Genomic DNA, 21,144 nt, shown 5'->3' on the forward strand with positions numbered 1-21,144 from the left:
CTTTAAAGAGCTCCATGGCATAGGGTCTAGTTACCTGCGGGATCGCATCCTCCCACATACATCCCTGCGGCCAATTCGCTCTCACAGGGAGGGCCTTCTCCTGGTGCCGTCCACGAGGCAATGCCAACGGGCGACACCGAGGAGTAGGGCCTTCTCTGTGATGGGCCCAACCCTCTGGAATGACCTCCCCCCCGACATTAGAACCACTACTGACCTCCGCTCCTTCCGACAGAAATTGAAGACACACCTGTTCCGACTGGCTGGTCTGGCATAATTTATAACGTCTACCTCCTGGCATACACATTTTTACTGGTTTTTAGAGGGATAGTTTTTTTTTTAAAAAAATTTAATCTTATATGACATTGGGATTTTAAATTTTATACATTTCGATTTATTTATTTAGCTGTACAGTTTGGCATATTTTATCCTCCTCTCATATACGTATTTATGTAGCTATTATTACTATGTTTTAATTTGTTGTATTTTGATACGGACTGTACACCACCCCGAGTCCCTTTCGGGAGAGGGGGCGGTATATAAACGCTAATAAATAAATAAATAAATAAATAAATAAATAAATAAGAATTGAGTATGGAGGGAAGGCGGTATATCAACAAGATTTGATTAAAAAATCATTTGTGGACTATTATGCTAAGCTATATGTACAGGATAATATACAGAACAAGTCAATAGATGATTTTTTGGAAGGAAAAAGGGTTACTAAAATTTCTGTGCTTCAAAAGGCAAATTTGGAACGTCTGATAACTGCTGATGAGATCACTTTAGCTATAAATCAACTTAAATTAGCTAAGGCTCCAGGGACTGATGGTTTGACTGCAATGAACTATAAAACTTTACAACTGGAAATGATTGAATATCTTACACAACTATTTTGTAATATACAGCAAGGAGGTAAAATACCCTCCTCATGGAAAGCGGCTTTTATCTCATTGATACCTAAAGACAAAGAGGGCCCTAAGAAACCAGAGGATTACAGGCCGATATCTCTTCTGAACACAGATTATAAAATATTTGCTAAGGTACTAGCCAACAGATTGATGCCGGTTATCCAAGAGATTATTCATCATGATCAAGCAGGATTTATTGAAGGCAGACACATGAAGGAGAATGTAAGGCAACTCATAGATTTAATTGACTATCTTGATAAGAATAAGCAGATCTCTGCAGTGCTGGTCTTCTTGGATGCAGAAAAGGCCTTCGATCGAGTGAATTGGAATTTTCTAACCAAGACTTTGGAAAAGATGGATATGGGACCACGATTTCGGCAGGCAATTGGAGCAATTTATCAGCAACAAAATGCACAACTTATTATTAATGGAAATTTGTCAACAACTTTCGAGATACAAAAAGGCACAAGACAAGGTTGCCCATTATCCCCATTGTTATTTATTTTAACTTTGGAAGTCTTGTTGAATGCAATTCGGGACTCAAAATCCTTAGATGGCATAGCTATCAGGCAAAAGGAATACAGAACTAGAGCATTTGCCGATGATCTGGTTGTTACCCTTTCACATCCTTTGAAGTCAATAATCCAGATGAAAAATATGATAGTAGAATTTGGCATGGTGTCTGGGTTCAGACTAAATCAAAACAAAACGAAAATGATGGTTAAAAACATGACAGAGACTCAAAGAAAGAGACTTGTAAGTTTAGCAGGTTTTGAAATAGTCTCCAAAGTCAAATACTTAGGAATACAAATAACAGAATCAAATACAAAACTTTTCTTAAATAACTATGAAGTGTTGTGGCAAAAGATACAGAAAGATCTTGAAGTGTGGAAAAAGTTACAATTGTCTTTGCTTGGAAGGATCTCAGCAATTAAAATGAATATTCTACCTAGATTTATCTTTTTATTCCAGATGATACCGGTGCTTAAAATCAGATAAAACTTTGTTAAACTGGCAAACAACATTAAATAAATTTGTTTGGAAGGAGAAAAAACCGAGAGTAAAGATGAAGATTATGCAAGATACTCGTGAAAGAGGCGGCCTTAGACTCCCAAACCTTTGATTGTACTATGAAGCTGCGGTACTAACGCATGTAGCAGATTGGTTTGGGAAAACAAAAATGGATTTGCTGAATATAGAAGGCCATGATCTTGTTCTGGGATGGCATGCATATCTTTTTTATGAAGATAGGGTGGATAAAGTGTTTAACAATCATGTTCTCCGAAGTGCCTTGATGAGAATATGGAAGAAGCACCGGCCCAATTGGGATTATAAAATACCGCTTTGGTTGGATCTTGCAGACACCATGGGGATTATGAATATTAAGTCACTCGGGGGTTGTTTATATAAAGATGTGCTTATTGCTGATGGGGACGAATGGAAGTTAAAAACTTTGGAACAACTGTTGGAAGAAGGAATTACTTTAAATTGGTTACATTACATACAGCTACAGAAGAGATGGGAAGAAGATCGTAGGGTCGGTTTTATGGATAAAGAAGTCGAACTGATCAAGCAGATAAAAGAGACTGGCCCAAAACAAGTTAAAAGAATATATAATGTACTGTTAGAAAGAGACTCAGAAAGTGAATTGGTTAAGGAGTGTATGATTAAATGGGCTCAGAATTTTAGTGAAGTGGTCATGTTGGAAACGTGGGAAAAAATATGGGTTCAGAATGTTAAATTCACACAGTCACAGAATTTAAGGGAGAACTTTTATAAAATGTTTTACAGATGGTATTTAGATCCTAAAAAATTATCATGCATGTACCCAAATGTTCAACCAAAATGTTGGAGATGCGGGTGCCTAGATGCTACCTTTTTTCATGTATGGTGGACTTGCAACAAGGTTAAAGCTTTTTGGATAAAAATATGGTGGGTTATGCAGAATGTATTTAAGAAAAGAATACAATTCACTCCGCAAATGTTTTTATTGGGTATAGCTAAGGATTTTACCAAAGGGGAAACAAAATTGGTCTTGCATATGGTCACAGCAGCTAGGTTGTTGATTGCGCAACATTGGAAAAAAGATGTTTTACCGGCAATTGATCAATGGATTCAGAAGGTGGCGGGGTTCGCCGAAATGGCAAAAATTTCAGCTTTTTTAAAAGCTCAGAAGCAGGAGGATTATACACAGGAATGGGTAAAATGGGTTGATTATATACAGAATGAATACCAGACTAGGAGTTATTATGTAGCCTTTAGGTAAGAATGTTTAGACTGATAGATGATTCGAGTAAATAATACATGGGTTGCTTGGAATTGTTAGAGTGGCGTATAGCGGAAGTCAGGGGGGGGGGGCTTGAGTGGGAGGTGGGGGTGGGTTAGGGTGGAGGGTGGGGTAATATATATGCATAATTAAACTAGAAGATTTGATTAATGAAATATTGTTATTTTAAGAGAAATTTATATTATGATTTATATATGTTCAACTAACTTAGAAGATGGGATTAATGGGCTATTGTTACTTTAAGAGAAACTTATATTATGTTTGTTGGGAGGTGAGGGGGTATAATATGTGAATGAGTAATCTATTTTAAGATGGGGGAGGGGAGGGGGTAAAGTATTTAGTACAATATTTGAATGAGAAAAATTTTGGGGGGGTTGGCGGGGGCACAGCATCTGTATGAGATTTACATTGTATGGGGGGGTGAAAAGGGGGAAAATTTGTTTGTATAAAACTCTTTTAATAAAAAAAATGTTTGTTAAGATGTATAGGTATGCTTTGGATTATATGTATGTTAAAAAATAAAAAAAATTCTCAAAAAAAACAATAATTGTCTGTTATCAATACAAAAAAATTGAAACAAAATTGAACTACATGAAGCAAAGGGACTTTGAGTTTGCAAATAAATCAGGACGATGGCTGACATTGTTGTGACCCAGCAGGAGCTGTTGGAGCTGCAAACAGACTCCAACAGCGAGGGGCCTTATGAGTCGGCTCTGGAAGATGTGGAGGACCCTGGACAGGGTTCCGACTCCGAGCAGGGATCAGAGAGGCTGGTTGGCCACCAGGAGGCACCTGAGGCATGGAGCAGCGGTGAAAGCCAAAGGGAGTGTGCTCCTGACGTCATGCCTTGGAGCAGTGGGGAGGAGACAAGGGAGTTGGTCCTGGATGCCCGGCAACGAAGGGCTGATAGACGTAGAGAACAACTACGCAGATACAGAAGATAATTGGACCCAGGTGGTTGTAATTAGGCTCCTCTCAAGACTGTATAAAAGGAGTGACTTCCTGGAGGCTGGTTACAGGATTCAACTTAATTATCAACGCTGGAGATGCTCTCGCCTGTTTCTTATCTTGGAAGTCTGGATTGCTGCCAAGGTCTAGTTAGTGTGTTAATTTACTGTGAATAAATCGTCTAGCAGTAATTCTTGTCTTGGAGTGCTTTGGTGTACGAAGAGGGGGGTCAGAACACATATAAACTAAGAAAGGAAAGGGAAAAGAGAATGAGAAAATTTGTGAAGGTAACAATGTAATCTTATTAAAAAGTCATTTCATAACTTTTACTCCAATTTTTATAAAAAAACAGGAGCTGGATATGTCTAAAATAGATGGATATTTATTAAGACAACATTTACCTAAACTTTCACAAACTAAGAGACAATTTATGAATGATCCAGTAACTACCTTTGAAATATCAGAAGCTGTGAAAAAATGAATCAGGTAAAGCTCCAGGTCCAGATGGTCCTACAAGCCAATATTATAAATGCTTTGAGCACGAACTTCTTCAGCCATTAAAGGATATAATGAATGACATAGTACAGGGGGGAAAGATATCTCAAACTTGGAAAGAAGCTAATATTGTGTTATTACCGAAAGTCAAGATGTCACAAGGATATAGAATTATAGACCGATCTCATTACTAAACAATGACTATATACTCTTCCCAGAAATTTTGGCACAAAGGTTAAAGAAGGTTTTACAGGCATATTCACGAAGATTAATCTGGCTTTCTGCCAAAAAGACAGTTAAGGGATAATGTGAGCACTGCTTTGAACATTATTGAATATTTACAATATCACAATGAGAAACTGTCAGTATATAAGAATTTATGAACTGGAATAGCCATAGCAACAAGTCAGTCAATGGGAACTGTTTGATGACTGAGACACAGGATTTGTTGCCTGAGCCATGTGAGACAGCTTGGAGCCTGGGCGTGGCTTAGCTTAACTGTTCTGTGCTGTGAGAGTTCGTTTGTCTTTGCTTGAGAGTAATTGCTTCTTCTTCTTCTACCACATTGCAAGAGCTGCATGGGTATTGTATACATGCATCATGTTTTATATTATTGTATATAAAGAAGTTTCTTCTATATAATGAATTCTGCTGAATTATTTGCTTGTGTGTTGGCTGGATCGCTACAAACTGACAGAAACAGGCAACTTTAATATTCTTGGATGCAGAGGCAGCCTTTGACAATTTAAATTGGGCTTTTAAGTTTAAGGTTTTGAAAGACGTGGACTTTGGGGAGAATAATATCCAGGGGATTAAAGCAGTTTATACATTACAGCAAGGTTATTAATGGGGACTTAATCAACTCCTGTGAAATTCAAAAGGGTACAAGACAAGAATGCCCCCTATCTCCCTTATTGTTTATATCGGTGTTGGAAGTTTTGAATAGAAATATTAGGCAAGGTGAGAAAATAAGAGGTATATATAAATGTTAAAAGGGAAGTTTATAAATTGAGGGTTGCTGATGACTGGTTATATTTTTGCAAGACCCAAAACATAATATAGAATATCCGATGAGAAAATTAAATGAGTTTTGGGTTTTAGCAGCTTTTAAAATAAATAAACAAAAAACAACAATGCTTGTTAAGAATATGACCTGTCAGGATGGTGACATAGTGACTAAAAAGTCTGGCTTTAAGGTTGAGAAAAAGATGAAATACCAGGGGGTTACACTGGTAAATACAAACACAAAACTGTTTCAAAATAACTATGTGCCTCTTGGGGATGATATCAAAAAGGACTTATTGAGATGGGATAAAGTGCAATTATCATTAATGGGTAGAATTTCTGTAATTAAGATGAATGTTTTTACCAAAGATGCTGTTTCTCTTTCAGACGTTACCAATACTTGCAACTGATACTCCATTTAAACAATGCCAGATGGATATCTCCAAGTTTATATGGCAAGGGCAAAAACCAAGAATTAGAAACTTTGGATATCATGTAATGTTTGAACAATGGGAAAATATGTGAACGAAAGGTCTAAAATTTACACTAAATTACAATTTAAAAGAGAACTTTTATAAGATGATGTATTGTTGGTATTTAGCACCAGATAAGTTGTCAAGAATGTATAAAGGTATTTCAGGAACTTCCAGTTTGGCATCGCATTGAGACGGTCAGGATAGCGGGGCTGCCCCAATTCCTGGTTGATCCTTCCTCATTGAGAGGCCATAAGGGGCTAAAGTCACCCTGGAGGGGTGACAAAGAAAGGAGGAACACCTTGCTGATTGCGGGGGAGCGGCAGCTCTTCCACTTGATCCAAGGCACCCTTCCGATCAACAAAGAAGAGAAACAGCCATTATGGCTGGACCAAAGGTGGGGCAACCGAAGAAAGAGATGAGCTGGAGTGGTTTGTGAACAGAGGATTGGAACTGGGTGAGATGATTTTCAACTTCTATACTCGAGACTTAAATCCAAACAAAGAATTTTTAAAAGAAAGACTCTACAAAGCATGGAGAAAGTGGTGAGTTAACACATGGAGACAGACTATAAAATTGTAATGGGAGACTTTGAAGTTTTAAACTCTAAAATATATAAAGTCCAGACTGGAACTTGCAGTATTGAAAAAAGTGACATTAATTTGCTGATAATATTGTTCATTTACTGTGCATAAAGAAAAGTGGACTCTTTTTTTTAATATTTTGACAGTCAGCTGTTACGCCTTCCGCTTTGTTGAAGATTGGAACTCAGAGCTAGGATGCCACCTACTTGTCAGGGTTCCAAGTAACACCCCCAATGAAATAAGACTCTGAGGCTTGAAGTTCCTCAAAGTTCCATTTTATTAGAGATGTCATATTGGCACATCTGGAAAAACCCAAATCTGAAAGCTTCCAGGTTTTCCCCACCAAAAAGAAAAAGTCCAAGAACCTACCCAGCACCCACATGTCCATCACATGGTCCAATCAAAGCACTGTCCCAACTGGAGATGCCTCCAAGTCCTCCAAGTCACACCCCTCCAGGTGCAGGGCCGAATGTCCTTGACTCTCGCAGAAAGGAATGTTATTATGACTATATATCTCCCCAGCTCCATACAATCCCCTCTCCCAGTTTCCCAGACTAAATGTGGCAGGCCTGAAGATCCAATGCCCAAGATGGCTTCCAGGCCTGACAGGCCACCCCACCTCCTCATCCGATAATCAAATCCTGCAATGAGAGCAACATAGGGGGTTAACCAAATTTTCCTAACCACCTCTTCCCCCTCCAGGAGGACCCTTTGGCTTATCAGGGTATTTATCAAGGAATTGTTTTACTAGTCTATCTGCCTTTACATCCCAACTCTTCACACAGGTAGCTTCAGTACCCTTTCCAATGAACTAAGTATTGCAATCGACATCTAAACAATCTAGAGTCTAGAATCCTTTTCACTTCATAATGGATTTCCCCTTGCACCACTATAGGTTTGGGAGCTGGCCAGGTCTGTGGCCTTAATCTCAACCCGACTGCTGGCTTTAGCAAACTGCAATGAAAGACAGGATGTACTTTGCCTAGTATATGTGGGAGACTAAGATGAACTGTCACTGAGTTAATTACTTTCACTATGGGGAAACGACCTAAAAACCTTGGTCCCAGTTTTTTACTCGGCAGCTTCGTATATGCCTCAGCGGCTTCTTCCAGTGCTTTTTTCATGTTCTCACACCCCTTTCTCAGCGACTTTATCCATTCAGTCAAAGTCAGGGAGGAGGGGGGTTCTCTGGGCGGCTAATCAATGCCGCTAGTGGCCTGGAAAGGGGTTAATCTGGTGCTGCTATGCACGGCATTGTTGTAAGCCCCTTATGCAAATGGCAACAGGTCCACCCAGTTATCTTGTTAGTAATTCACATAGTATCTTATATATTGCGCCACCATTGCATTTGCTCATTCCGCCATCCTGTTCATACTCAGATGGAAAGCCGAGCTAAGTCATTGTGTGGATCCGAACAATTTCAGGAACCCTCTCCAAAACTTTGCAGTGAATTGGACTCGTCGATCTGAGATTACCCAGTGGCGTATCCTGTGCAATCGGTAAATCTGTTTGATAAACATCTTTGCCATCTCCTTTACAGAGGGCAATCCTGAGCAGGCAGTAAAGTGGGCTTGCTGGAAAATAAGTTGATTACTGTCCAAATCACTGTACTACCCCCACTCTCTGGGAGTTCGATGATAAAGTCCATTGCGATTTCCTCCCAAGGTCTGCTGAGGCTTGCTACTTGTTGAAGGAGTCCAGGGGTTTTTCCTGGTCTCATCTTCATGGCAGCACAAGTGGCAAAGCTTCTTACATAGTCCTCCACATCCACTTTCATCTACGGCCACCAGAACTGTCTCCTAGCCAGGTGCAGGGTTTTCAGGAACCTGAAATGGCCAGCCAGCTTCAAGTCATGGCTGCGCTGTAGCACTTCCGGTCTCAAGCTGGTGGAGATATGTTGTGGCCCAGCAGCAGCCAGCTGAGCTGTTGGTGGACTCTGACAGCTCAGACCATTGTGGGACTGCTCTGGAGGATGAAGAAGACTCTGGAGGGTGTTTGGAGTCAGAGCAGGAACTAGAGAGGTCTGTTGGCCACCAGGTGGCATCTGAGTGAGGGAGCAGGGAAGAGGAACAGAGGGAGGTTGTCCCTGATGTCCGTGTGCGTAGAGCTGAGGAGAAAGGAACAGCTGTGGAGAAGACCTCATAGAAGGAAGTAAGGACAGCTGGCTAAGGGTGTGGCCCCTCTCAAAGAGTTTATAGGTGGAGCGACGGGAGGGGCATCTTTGCAGAAAACAGTCCATTTTACTAGCCGTTGAGAAAGCATTCCGTAAGTCTAATCTTGGTTTCTTGAAGATAGCGTTCTAGGCTCCTAGCCAAGGGGTGGTTTTATCTCTGTAATTAGTCATGGCAGACAGCCAAGCCTGTGTCTGCATATTTATTAGAATCACGGGACAGAACAGGATATATAGCTTGGAGCCCTTCCAAGCTAGCCCATCCCTCATGGTCAGGATGTCTTTTATTATCTGCAAGTCAGGGGTCAGCTGGAAGCATGGTTTTTAGTGCTGCTGTCAGTTTGTCTCATCCGGGATCAGGTGGTCGTCTGGCTTGGACCCTAGTGGTGACTTGTGCTGCTTGTTGTGCAGAGGGAATGATGGTGTGGACTTCTTCCCTGCGGCTATCACATTGAGGTTTTCTTGATAAAGCATTGGCAAGGTTTTTTTCCGCTGGGATCTACTTCAGTTCAAAGTTCAATCGTCTGAAGTATTGTGCCCAACGGATCTGTTTGGGAGATAGCTTTCTAGCGGTTTTAAAGGCTTTGAGGTTTTTGTGATCAGTCCAGACCTCGAAAGGTACTTTACCCCCTTCAAAAAAATGCCTCCAGGAGAGGAGAGCCAAGCGGACTGCGTAGGCTTCCTTTTCCCAAATAGTCCACCTCCTCTTCTTTTTTATCTTTTTGTATCATTTGTTGTTTTCCCTCCCCTCTCCTTTCCTCTGTTCTATTTTAATTTCTGTTTCCTGAGTTTTCTGTTTGTAGTTTAATGTCTTTTGATCATAGTTTTCTGGTCTCATAACTACATCATGTATCAATTCTTTTATCTCTCTATGGTTCCTTGTCATCATTTCCTGCATACCTTGGAGGGTCAATAATATTTCTTTTAGTAAGACATTTATTTCCTCTTGCAGTCCCATTTTACCTTATTTTAATAAATTTAAATTTTTACACAGTAATCTGTCAGAATCCCAATGTCCCAGTTATGTTGCACCAAGATTGCCAATATTAGAGCAGTTCAGACAATCACATTAATTAGTCCCTTAACAGTCTCCACTTTGTTTCAGAACTCCAAGCTGTTTCACATTCACACTGTCCAACATATTTATAATCCTCAAGGTTCTAACAAATGTCTTCAGTCTGTCTCCAAGCACCAAGTATAATTAGTTGCAGGTGTTTAGTGTATTCCAGCCAATTTACCCTGATCATAGCAACTTTCACTTCATCCACTTTTTCCAGCTCTATATTACCTTCCTCGGTCAGCAGGTGTCACTGTTACATTTTTTCCCCTCCACTTTTGCTGCAAATAAAATGTCTCCGAATAAAATTATTTTCCACTAGTTTCCCAAAATTCTTCAAGTCAAGGTGGTAGTAAGAATATAATCCAGAATTTTGAAACAATTTAACTTTTAAAGAGCTAACCAATCTGGTCTGTCCTTTATTTTTAAAATTACTTCTGACTGCAATTTTTTTTCTTTACCAAATCTGTCAGTAGCTCCAGGTCTTATTCACCGCTATTTACCTCCATTGAGTCCCACTTTCCAAAGGGGGTGCTTTAGGGAAAATTCCACAGCAAAAGTTAGAAGAATTCTTACCCAGACCGAGCACACTGTTACAAGATCTTTCTCTTCACTTCCATTTCAACTGTCTTCATGGCTTTGGTGCAGCCATAAAGGTTGACTTCTCTTTTGCCAGTTCAAGGGTTTTTTCTGGGTCAGTCGAGGAGACTCCGCTCTCCTCACGACCACTGAAGCATCCCCTTTATCTTAGTTACCACTACAGGGTGACTTTCGGCCCCGTAGAGCCTCCAGACACCGAAGAAATTGGTGGGACTTCGCAGAGCTACTGCTCATCTGCACCACTTCACCGCGAGGGTCAGCTGCCTTCTCCCCCTTGTGGGGTTTCTTACGTCTTACGTTTCTTATGTTTCTTACTTACCACTACGTCGCTAGCATCAGCTTGGATGATGAACTGTTTTTCTGGGTCTGGGTGTTGGGAGGATCAGCTCCTCTGCAAAGTCTCTTTAATTTTTCAAATGCTCTTTGGCAGTCCATCGACGAGGCAAGCGGTTGATTCGGCTGTGGTTTTGTGGGAGGGCCCAGTTTTCAGCAGTTCTGTCAAGGGTAGAGCGACTTCTGCGAAAGCTGGAATGAATTGTCTGTAAAAGTTTGCAAATCCCAGGAAGCTTTGGAGCTGTTTGCGGGTGAGTGGGGGTTGCCAGTCCAGCACCGCTTTCACTTTTCCTGGGTCCATTTCCACCCCTCCATTGGATATTTAGTAGCCTAGGTAGTCTAGGGAGGTTTTGTGGATTTCATATTTAGACAGCTTCGTATAGCTTGGCAGCGAGTTTTTTCAGGACTTGCCACACCAGCTTTACATGCTCTTCAAGAGTTTCACTGAATATAACAATGTCATCTATGTAAACTAGGACCCCCTTGTATAGGTGTTCATGTAGCACCTCATTTATTAGTTGCATGAAGACTGCTGGGGCTCCTTGCAGGCCAAACGACATGACTTTGAACTGAAAGCTGCCAAGCGGACAAGTTAAAGGCAGTTTTCCATTCATCCCCTTAATTCTTATGTGATAATAGGCTTCTCTCAAGTCTAGTTTGGTGAACACCCTGCTCTTGGCTAAGTGACTTAGCATGTCCTTCACGAGTGGGAGGGGGTAGGTGTTCCCCACGCACACGGCATTAATTCCACGAAAATCCACGCAAAGCCTCCCCCCCCATCTTCTCTTGGGAGTTGCTCTCTGACTGGAGTTCCCTCGACCTCGTTGGGAAGGAGTGGAACCTCAACAGCCTGTCTGGCAATTTTCCCCTTTTCCAATCAAATTGTCAGGCCTGCAGTCATATTCCAGTCATGGAAGATTGGACCATGTGATGGACTTGTGGGTGTGGGGGCAAGATCATGAACTTTCAACTGGGTGGGGAAACCCCAGGAAACTCCGATTCGGGTTTCCCCCAGATGTGCCAACTTGACTCTCTTAATAAATTGGAACTTAGAGCAATATTTTGCCTTGGAGTGATTTAATTTTGGATGTTATTTGGAACCTGGCCACAAAGCGTCAAAGAGCTTGGATTACTCTATTCCCACTGCTGTCTGGGAGTTCAATGATGAAGTCCATTGCGATCTCTTCCCATGGTCGGTTAGGGCTGGCCACTCGTTGTAGTAGTCCAGGGGACTTCCCCGACTGTGTTTTCATCATTGCGCAAGTAGCACAGCTTTTCACATAATCTTCCACCTCCGATTTCATCTTTGGCCACCAAAATTGACGCCTGGTGAGGTGGAGCATTTTTAGGAATCCAAAGTGGCCTCCTAGTTTTGCCTCATGTCTTCGCTGTAGAATTTCCAGCCCCAATGTAGTTTGGACCCCTTCCCGGCTAATCCATCTTTCTGTCAGGCCTGCAGAGGTTCCTTTAAGAATCTTTGGCCTGCCACACTTTCTTATAATTTCCTATGCTGTTTCATTAGTGTAGTAGTTGGGAGGGGGGAATAGAAAGGAGTAGAATTGTGGAATGTGTGTTGTCATTCCTTTCTAGAAGCCAAGGTCATCTTTTGTCTCCACACCTCGACATTTGACCGGAAGAAGCTGGGTGGAGATGCCAGCATGGAAGAAGATGATTGGGCCATGTGATTGATTTATGGGTGTGGGGATAGATCATGAACTTTCAACTGGGTGGAATTCCAGGATGTAAATCAGAGTTGGAATTCCACAGATGTGCCAACATACCTGTATTAATAAATTGGAACTTTAAGGATGATTCTGCCTGGGACTTTGATTTATTCCTGCATGGTATTTGGAACGCTGACATTTTCTTTTTCTTTTTTTTTGTGATAATTTTTTATTGTTTTTGTCTTTTTAGCACATATTACAATCTTTATATCAACAGTTTGTACAATGTTACATCGTCGTATCTATGTATGTTTTCCTCTCTGTACCATATATTACAATCATTATGTCATCTTATCTATACGTTTTTATGATATTTTACATATTTACCTACTTTTATATACAGTTCTATGTTTATTTATGTATATTGTTTTCAGCTTAATTGTTTTTCTTATTATCCAACCATTCATACCACTTATTCCAAATTTCGTAGTATTCCAATTCTTCTTTGTCCTTTAATTTTAGGGTTAATTTGTCCATCTCTGCACAATCCAAGGTTTTTTTTATCACTAATTCATCTGGCGGTGTATTATTTTGCTTCCAGCATTGGGCAAAGGCAATTCTAGCTGTGGTTAATATATGTGTTAGTAGATATTTAATTTTTTTTGTGTAGTTCCCTTTAATTATTCCTAGTAAGAAGGTTTCAGGTTTATACTTTATTTGTTCCCCCGTAATTTCTTGTGCCCACTTCCAGATTCTTTTCCAATATTTTTGCGATTCCGGGCAGGTCCACCACATGTGGTAGTAGGTCCCTTGTTCTTTTTTACATTTCCAACAGGTCGGTTTCAGTGTTGGGTACATTTTGCCAATCTTGTTGGTGCCAACGATAAAACATTTTGTATATATTTTCTTTCAGTGTTGCTGATCTCGTTAATTTATAATTTATATTCCAAATTTTTCCCCAATCCACTAGATCTATATTATAACCAAAATTTTTGGCCCATGCTATCATACAGCCTTTAACTATTTCTTCTTCTAAGTTTATTTCTAACAAATATTTATACATTTTCGTTATAAATTTGTTTTCTGGGCCAATTAAGATTTTGTCTATTTGTTGCAGTTCTGTATATATTCCATATTCTTTTATATCTTTTTAATATCTTGATTGTAATTGGAGGTATGGCCACCAATCTATATTGATATTGTTCTCTTTTAGTTCTTGGTTCGTTTTCAGATTCCCCTGGTTATCTAAAATTTCACTATACCTAATCATTTTTGATAGATCTAGCATATTGGGGTGTGTCATGGCTTCCATGGTGGAAAGCCATGCCGGTATTTTCATATAGTGTTTTGCTTTAATTTTGTTCCAGACCTGAATCAATGCTTCTCTAATGTAATGTGTATGGAAATATTTTTGCTTCTTTTTGCTCTCTTCCCATAAGAAAAAGTGCCATCCTGTTTGCAGGTCATGGCCTTCTATTGCTAATATTCTTTTGTTTTTTAAATTTATCCAATCTTTAAGCCAAATTAGTGCTGCTGCATTGTAGTAGAGTTCCCAGTCAGGTAGCCCCATACCACCTCTGCCTCTATCATCCTGTAATGCTTTCAGTTTTATCCTAGCTTTTTTCCCTTGCCAGATGAATTTTTAGTATTATTTTGTTCAGTTCGGTAAAAAAAAAATTCTCTAGTTTTATGGGGATCGTTTGAAATAGATATAGGACTCTTGGTAGTATGTTCATTTTTATAGTTGCTATTTTCCCTAATAGCGATAGTTGTAATTTTCCCCAAAATTCTAGGTCTTTTTTTATTTGTTGCACTAATTTTGTGTAATTATTTTCTTTTATGGTTGAGCACTTTGCAGTTAGCCATATTCCTAAATATTTGACTTTCTTTACTACCTGGAGTCCTATTGTTTTTTCTAATTCTTTGTTCTGTTCTTCCTTCAGATTTTTGGTTATTATTTTGGTCTTTTCTCTATTAATTTTTAGTCCTGCCACATCTCCATATTTTTCTAGTTCTTGCATTAACTTGTTCCCTGTTTCTAATGGATCTTCTATAATAAATACTAAGTCATCTGCAAAGGCCTGTAGTTTGTATTCTTCATTTTTGATTTTGGTTCCTCTTATTTCCTGGTTTTTTCTAATTCGTATCAGAAGGCTTTCTAGCATCAGAATAAAAAGCAGAGGTGATAGTGGGCAGCGCTGTCTTACTCCTTTCGTTATTTCAAAGGACTCTGTATTTTCCCCATTCAATAGTATGTTTGCCTTTTGGGTGGAGTATATTGTTTCTATTAATCTTTCAAATTTATTTCCTAAATTCATATTTTTAATTTGTTGTTTCATGTATTGCCAATTTCAATTATCAAATGCCTTCTGTGCATCCAGGAATACAAGTGCCACTTGTTTCCCTGTATGCACCTCATAATACTCCAAGATATTAGCTATTATTCTGGTATTGTTTCCAATTTGTCTTGTTGGGAGAAATCCATTTTGATCTGGGTGTATGTAGTCATTTAGTAATCTTTTTAGTCTCTCCGCTATTATTGTTGCAAATATTTTATAGTCCGCGTTCAGCAACGAGATTGGCCTGTAATTTTGAATTTGGTTTTGGTCTGTACCTTCTTTATATATTAACGTAATGTATGCTTCCCTCCATGTGTTCGGTATTTTTGCTTTCGTCAATGTTTCGTTATACATCTCCAGCATGAGGGGTTCTATTGATTCATTCAGATCGTTTATCGTTTTGTACCATTCTGCTGGGAATCCATCTGGGCTTGGTGTTTTATTATTTTTCTGTTTTTGAATTGCCTGTTTCAGTTCAATTTTTGTTATTTGTTTTGTTAGCATTTCTTTCATCTCTTCCGGTATTACTGGGGGTTCTTCTCTATTTAAGTATTCTTGTATTTGTTTGTCATCTATTTGTTCCCCTTTATATAACTTCTCAAAATATTTATGTACAATCTTTTTTCCCCTTCCATTGTGTGTTGTAATTCACCTGTTTCCTCTTGGAGTTGATATATTAATCTTTTTTCTCTTTCTTTTCTCAATCTATAAGATAGCCACCTTCCTGGTTTATTTGCTTGCTCAAAAAAATTTTGCTTCGTCAGTTTTAAGTGTTTTACTATTTCTTCCTGGACTAGTATGTTTAATTTGTGTTTCGCTAGCATCCAATCTTTTCTAATTTTGTCACTTTGTGGTTTGTTTTGGAGTTCTTTTTCTAGGTTCTCAATTTCCTTCTCTAATACTTTCTGTTGTGCCCATTTTTCTTTATTTCTTTTTGCTGAATAAGCTATAATGATTCCTCGTATGTAGGCTTTCATAGTATCCCATAGGTTTTGTATTGATGTCTGTTCTTTTGTGTTTTCTTTGAAAAATAGTTCCAACTCACTCTTACACTTTTGGATAAATTCTTTTTCTTTTAATATTTGCAGATTTAATGTCCATCTTCGTCTAGGTTTTTTTCCTCCTTTCCAGATTATTTTAATGGGATTATGGTCTGCCCAGGTGTTTGGTAGTATTTCAATTTTATATACTTCTGCCCCGATTTCCTTATTCATCCATGCCATGTCGATTCGTGACCAAGATTGGTGTGGATTTGAGTAAAAGGTAAATTGTTTTTTATTTGGTTCCATTTTTCTCCAGATGTCTATTAGATTTAGCTCTTCCATCATCTCCATACATGTTGGGAATACTTTTTTTTTGTTTTTGGTTTTTTTGTCACTTACATAGTGTTTTGCTATCTACTATGGCATTATACTCTCCTATTATACAGATGTTTTTCCCTCCGATTTCTCTGATTTTTTCATGTAATTTTTTATAGAAATTTTTCTGGTCTTTGTTTGGGGCATAAATTGCTACCAGCAACATTGGTTTTTGGTTTATCCAGATCTCTAATATTAATATTCTTCCCCTTGGATCTGCATAAATTAAGCTTGTCTTTATTCTCTCTTTAACATAAATTGCTAATCCTTTTCTTTTTTCTTCTGTCGATGCTGTATATAATTTTCCCAATTTCGGACATTCTAAGTATTTTATATCTTGTTGTTTGATATGTGTTTCCTGTAGACATATTATGTCTGCTTTTTGTTTTGTTAATTTTGCCCAGATATGTTTTCTTTTTGTTAGTGAATTTAAACCATTGACATTTACAGATAGTAGTTGGATTTCTTCTTCCATTCTCCTAAATCTCTACTTGTCCTTATCTTTATTTGCCTCTAGTTTCTTTTTGACTTCTTGTTTTTGGTCTTACTTCCTCTTCTTTCTGTTGTTCTTCCTCTTCCCTGCTACGTCCTCCCTGTCTTCCCTCCCTTGCCTTTTGTTGTCTTTCTTCCTTTCTTCTATATTCTATCTCCTCTTCTGTATTTTGTTTTTCTTCCGGATACATTAATTGCTCATATAATTCCTGTGCTTTTTCAAGGTTGTCAATTTTGATTCTCTTCTCCTGCCATGTTACTAACATCCCTTCTGGTATTAACCAAACTAAACTTCTGGTATTAACCATCTCCCGCTTAATTAATTGCGTCGCCAAGAATTGGTAGTCTCTTCTCTGTTCCCTCACTCTTCGTGGGATTTGTTTTAATATTAGTATCTCCTTCCCCTCGTACATCATCGGTTCTTCTCTTGTTATTTTATATAGTATGTCTCTTACTTTTTTCCTCGCGAACCTGATGTGCACTTCTCTGGGTAGTCGATGTTTCCTTGCATAATTGGTGGTAACTCTGTAAATGTCGTCCAATTCATTTATGATCTCTTGCTTATCTCTGTTTAAAGTTTCTGCAATTAAGCCGGACATTATCATAGTTAGGTCTTCATCTTTTACCTCTGTCACATTCTGAAAGCGGAGGTAGAAAGCTGCACGGTCCATCTCCATGTGAATAAGCGATTCCTCTAGATTTTTATTTGATGCTTTCATTTGTTGTTCAACCTGGTTTATTTTTATTTCTGTCTGTTCTGTTCTTTTTTCTACTTCTTTTATTAATTGTTCATTCTTTCCCAGAGCTTGTTGTATGGTTTCCATTTTATCATCTAATTTCTGTATGTCATTCTTGACTTAGCTTTTCATTTCACACATCTCTGCTTTCATTTTATTCATATCTATTTTCATTTCATCGTGGTTTTTTGTTGCTGTTTCTTGGAATTTTAACATAGTTTCTTGAATGGTTTGCAGCACTGTCTGTATATTTTCAGTATTCGACCCCGCATTTGTTTTTTCTGTTTCATTCATTTCTTCTGTTGATCCTTTGGGCGTTGGGGGGGGGGGCGGCGAACCCCTTGTTGTTGGGTTTATTGCAGGGTTAATGTTCATCTTTTTTCCACTTCTAAGTGCTGTTGATGTTATATTTGCCATTTCTCTTATGGTTTTATCTTGTTCTGAAAGCATCTTGTATATATTGTCCCAAATTGGCATTCAATCTCCCCCCCCCTCTTTTTTTTTGTATTAGTATATCCACATTAATCTTAGTATACTATATAAGTTTTAAATAATACAGTATAATAATAATAATATATATAGATTATATCTAGAGGTGTTGGCAGAAGGGGTTATATAGGCAAGGAGGGAGGACTGGGGAGGGTCTCAATATTTGTTCATATTAACATCTACAATGCTATATTTTAAGTACTTAAATGCTTAGATTGTTCCTTAATAATGCTAAATTTAAACTTATTTAAATGGTTGTAGCATATATAGCTAGTAATTGCCACCAGGTTTCAAACTTGCTTATTTATGGTTATAACAATGTAGCTATATATATATATATATATATATATATATATATATATATATATATATATATATATATATATATATATATATATATATATATATATATATATATATATATATATATATATATATATATATATATATATATATATATATATATATATATATATATATATATATATATATATATATATATATATATATATATATATATATATTTGTCTTAAATATTGATTAATTTAAATATTTGCTTATAAATATTATAACAATTGTATATAGTTATGTATTGTTAATATAGACAGTTCATTCACCACTTTTTCCTCTGTGTTTCTTTAAGTTTAGAGCTTCTTTAAGTTCTTTTAAGTTCTTTTCAAATCCTTTCTTTCAACTTTGCTCAGTTACCCCGGCTCTTCTAAGTTGTTACAATGTTGCTATTTCGTCAGCTTTCTCTTCCGCCTTGATACTTTGTTGCTCTATAATTAATGGCTGTCTGCTGCTGTTCCCCGGTCTAGGACGATCTTTCAATGTCTCCTTCTGTCTCCTTTCTCCTGCTACCCGAGTCCACAGGAGCCCCAGCCAAATCGGGTTTTTTTCCCCCCTCATTTCTTCGGGCTCGTTTTAGATTTTAAAGTGTCGCTCTCACCTCTTCCAGTGGCCTTTTTAATGGGGTTTTCACGCCAGATCTCTGGAGTCTCCCTGTTTGCCCGTTCTCCTCTATAGTTTAGGTATGTCTTTTCCCAGCCTGTAGCTCTCCGCTGTTTTCACTTGTATCAGGCGTTGCAGCAATGTAGCAAAAGTTGATTCAATTCTCTTCCTTCCTTCTTCTATTTGGTGGTTTGCCGAGGCTTCAGGTCCACCATTCAGTGAAGCAAGCGGCGAATGCTTACACGCTGGGTTAAAAAGGGTATCCCCAGTCGTAACGGGCGATCGCCTTCCACCTCGTTCGTTCTGGGGTATCCCTACTTCTCCGCTTCACCCTACAAGCTCAGCGTATCCCCCTGGGTGATCCTCCAAACGTGTATAACGGGGTTCGAAGAGCAGAGCCCTGCTTTCTTCCCTCACTTGCCTCCACGTCACCACCGGAAGTCCTGGAACGCTGACATTTTCATTGTTAGGATATCCTTGTTATTGTTGAGCCACGGGTCTGCTGGGAGCGCCAATTACATCGCTGTCATCAGCTTATCCTGGCTTCGGTTGGTGACTTGGGCTGCCTTTTGGTGGGAGGGAGAAAGGATGGGATGAACAACTTCTCCCTTCTTACTGTCACACTGCAGTTTTCTCGACAAAACATCCGCCAACAAGTTTTTTGGTACTTGTTGGATAACTAGGGGTTTTGTCTCTCCTGCAGGTGCTGCAGGTTCTGGGCTCTTGGGTTCAATCGTTCCTGGGTGGCCTTTTGGCTCCACCAGTGGTAGCGGCCCAAATGCGATCATCAATTTCCTACCGCCGTCTTCCCACTTTATCGTAGGCATCCACTTGTCAAGCCATGCAAGCCCCAAGATAATTAATTCCGGCATCTTTAGAACCACTATGAATCTGAGCAGCTCATAGTGGCGGCCTACTTATAACTTTACAAGTTTGGTCATTAGCCCCCCCCAGGGCCCCCCCAATTAGCATTCCATCTACCTGCTCAACCCGAATGGGACGGGCTAGAGGTCTTCTGCGTATGCCTAGTTGCTTTACAATCGACATGCTGATTGAGCATCGGGTGCAGCTGGTGTCCATGACTACTTCAACTTCCTCTTCCACCCCCATTTCGGGTACTTGGAGCTTGGCTTGGAAGGCGAAAAGACGGACGGGTGCACTCACCATTGGGTCATCTACACTATTCTCTTCCTCTGAGGTTTCCCCATAGGTTGGACTTTTCATCACCTTAGGTTGGGGATCAGTTTTCTGAGGTGTTTGACCCAGATGACTCGTTTCTGGTGGCTTCTGGGGCCTTCTCTTTACCACACTGGCGGTTGGTGTGCACGTTTGTGATATTGGGGCTGGAGTCAGGCACTCTGACGCTCTGTGGCCAAGTTGACAGCAACGGTGGCATTTTATTGCCCTCCCGAGGGAAGGAACCCAGTTGCATCTCTAAACTTAGGAACCACCTCATCACATTGTTCCGCTATCTATCCTGCAGCTTCCCCCTCATTCATCCCTTCTGCCATTGTCAAGAACAGTTCTGTCGGAAGGTGGGGAAGTCAATCCCTGGGTTGGCCCTTGCCCAGTTATCTGACATGGTGCCATCTGCTGAGGGAAGCCAGGCACCCACTGGCATCTCTCCCATCCATGACCTGGGAAGAAAGCCCATTCCAGTGGTGCTTGATTCACAGGTTGCATCCCAAACATCGGTTGCTGGATGGGGGAGATAAGGCCCAAGCCCCTTTCTGCTGGCTGGATTGATTTTCCCATGTTGGTGGCCAAGCAGGCAGCCACTGGCATCTCCCCCATCCATGACCTGGGAAGAAAGCCCATTCCGGTGGTGCTTGATTCACAGGCTATAGCCCAAACATTGGTGGCTGACTAGTTGGTCCTTTTAGACTCTGAATGCACCCGATGTGTAATCAGCCAAGAGGTGGTGGAGAAAATGGGTTTAAGACTGAGAACTATGAAAGTGCCCATTGCCTTTTGCCAGCTGGATGGGACAATTGCTGGGGGGGCATTTTGTAACTGAACCGGTGATGTGGATGGGCGGGCTGCACCTGACCAGAACTAGATGGGTGGAACTGCCAGCATGGCGGTGGAAGATTGGACCATGTGATGGACTTGTGGGTGTGGGGGCAAGATCATGAACTTTCAACTGGGTGGGGAAAACCAGGAAGCTTTCAGATTTGGGTTTTCACAGATGTGCCAACATGACTCTTAATAAATTGGAACTTTGAGGAATACTTTTCCTTGGACTGATTTAATT

The 21,144-nt window shown here is 39.6% G+C and overlaps 1 protein-coding gene across 4 annotated transcripts in view; it reads right to left on the reverse strand.

The window, feature by feature from the left end:
• Positions 1-21,144, reverse strand: part of LOC309400334 (transcription factor Sp4-like) — a 126,635-nt gene that overhangs the window by 78,124 nt on the left and 27,367 nt on the right. Inside the window, exons 4-5 of one of the 4 annotated variants that reach the window (XM_081968756.1) lie at positions 7,070-7,341; positions 1,209-1,601 (exon numbers count right to left, since the gene is read on the reverse strand). The exons of the other annotated variants lie outside the window; for them this stretch is intronic. Of the exons in view, the coding sequence (XP_081824882.1) occupies positions 7,088-7,341 (254 nt within the window). The 3' untranslated portion in view covers positions 1,209-1,601; positions 7,070-7,087. Of the gene's footprint in view, positions 1-1,208; positions 1,602-7,069; positions 7,342-21,144 lie in introns of those variants that run through there. 4 annotated transcript variants of the gene reach the window in all.

This window comes from Natrix helvetica, assembly GCF_964273705.1.
Source record: "Natrix helvetica genome assembly, chromosome: W".
Taxonomy (NCBI): Eukaryota; Metazoa; Chordata; class Lepidosauria; order Squamata; family Natricidae; genus Natrix; species Natrix helvetica.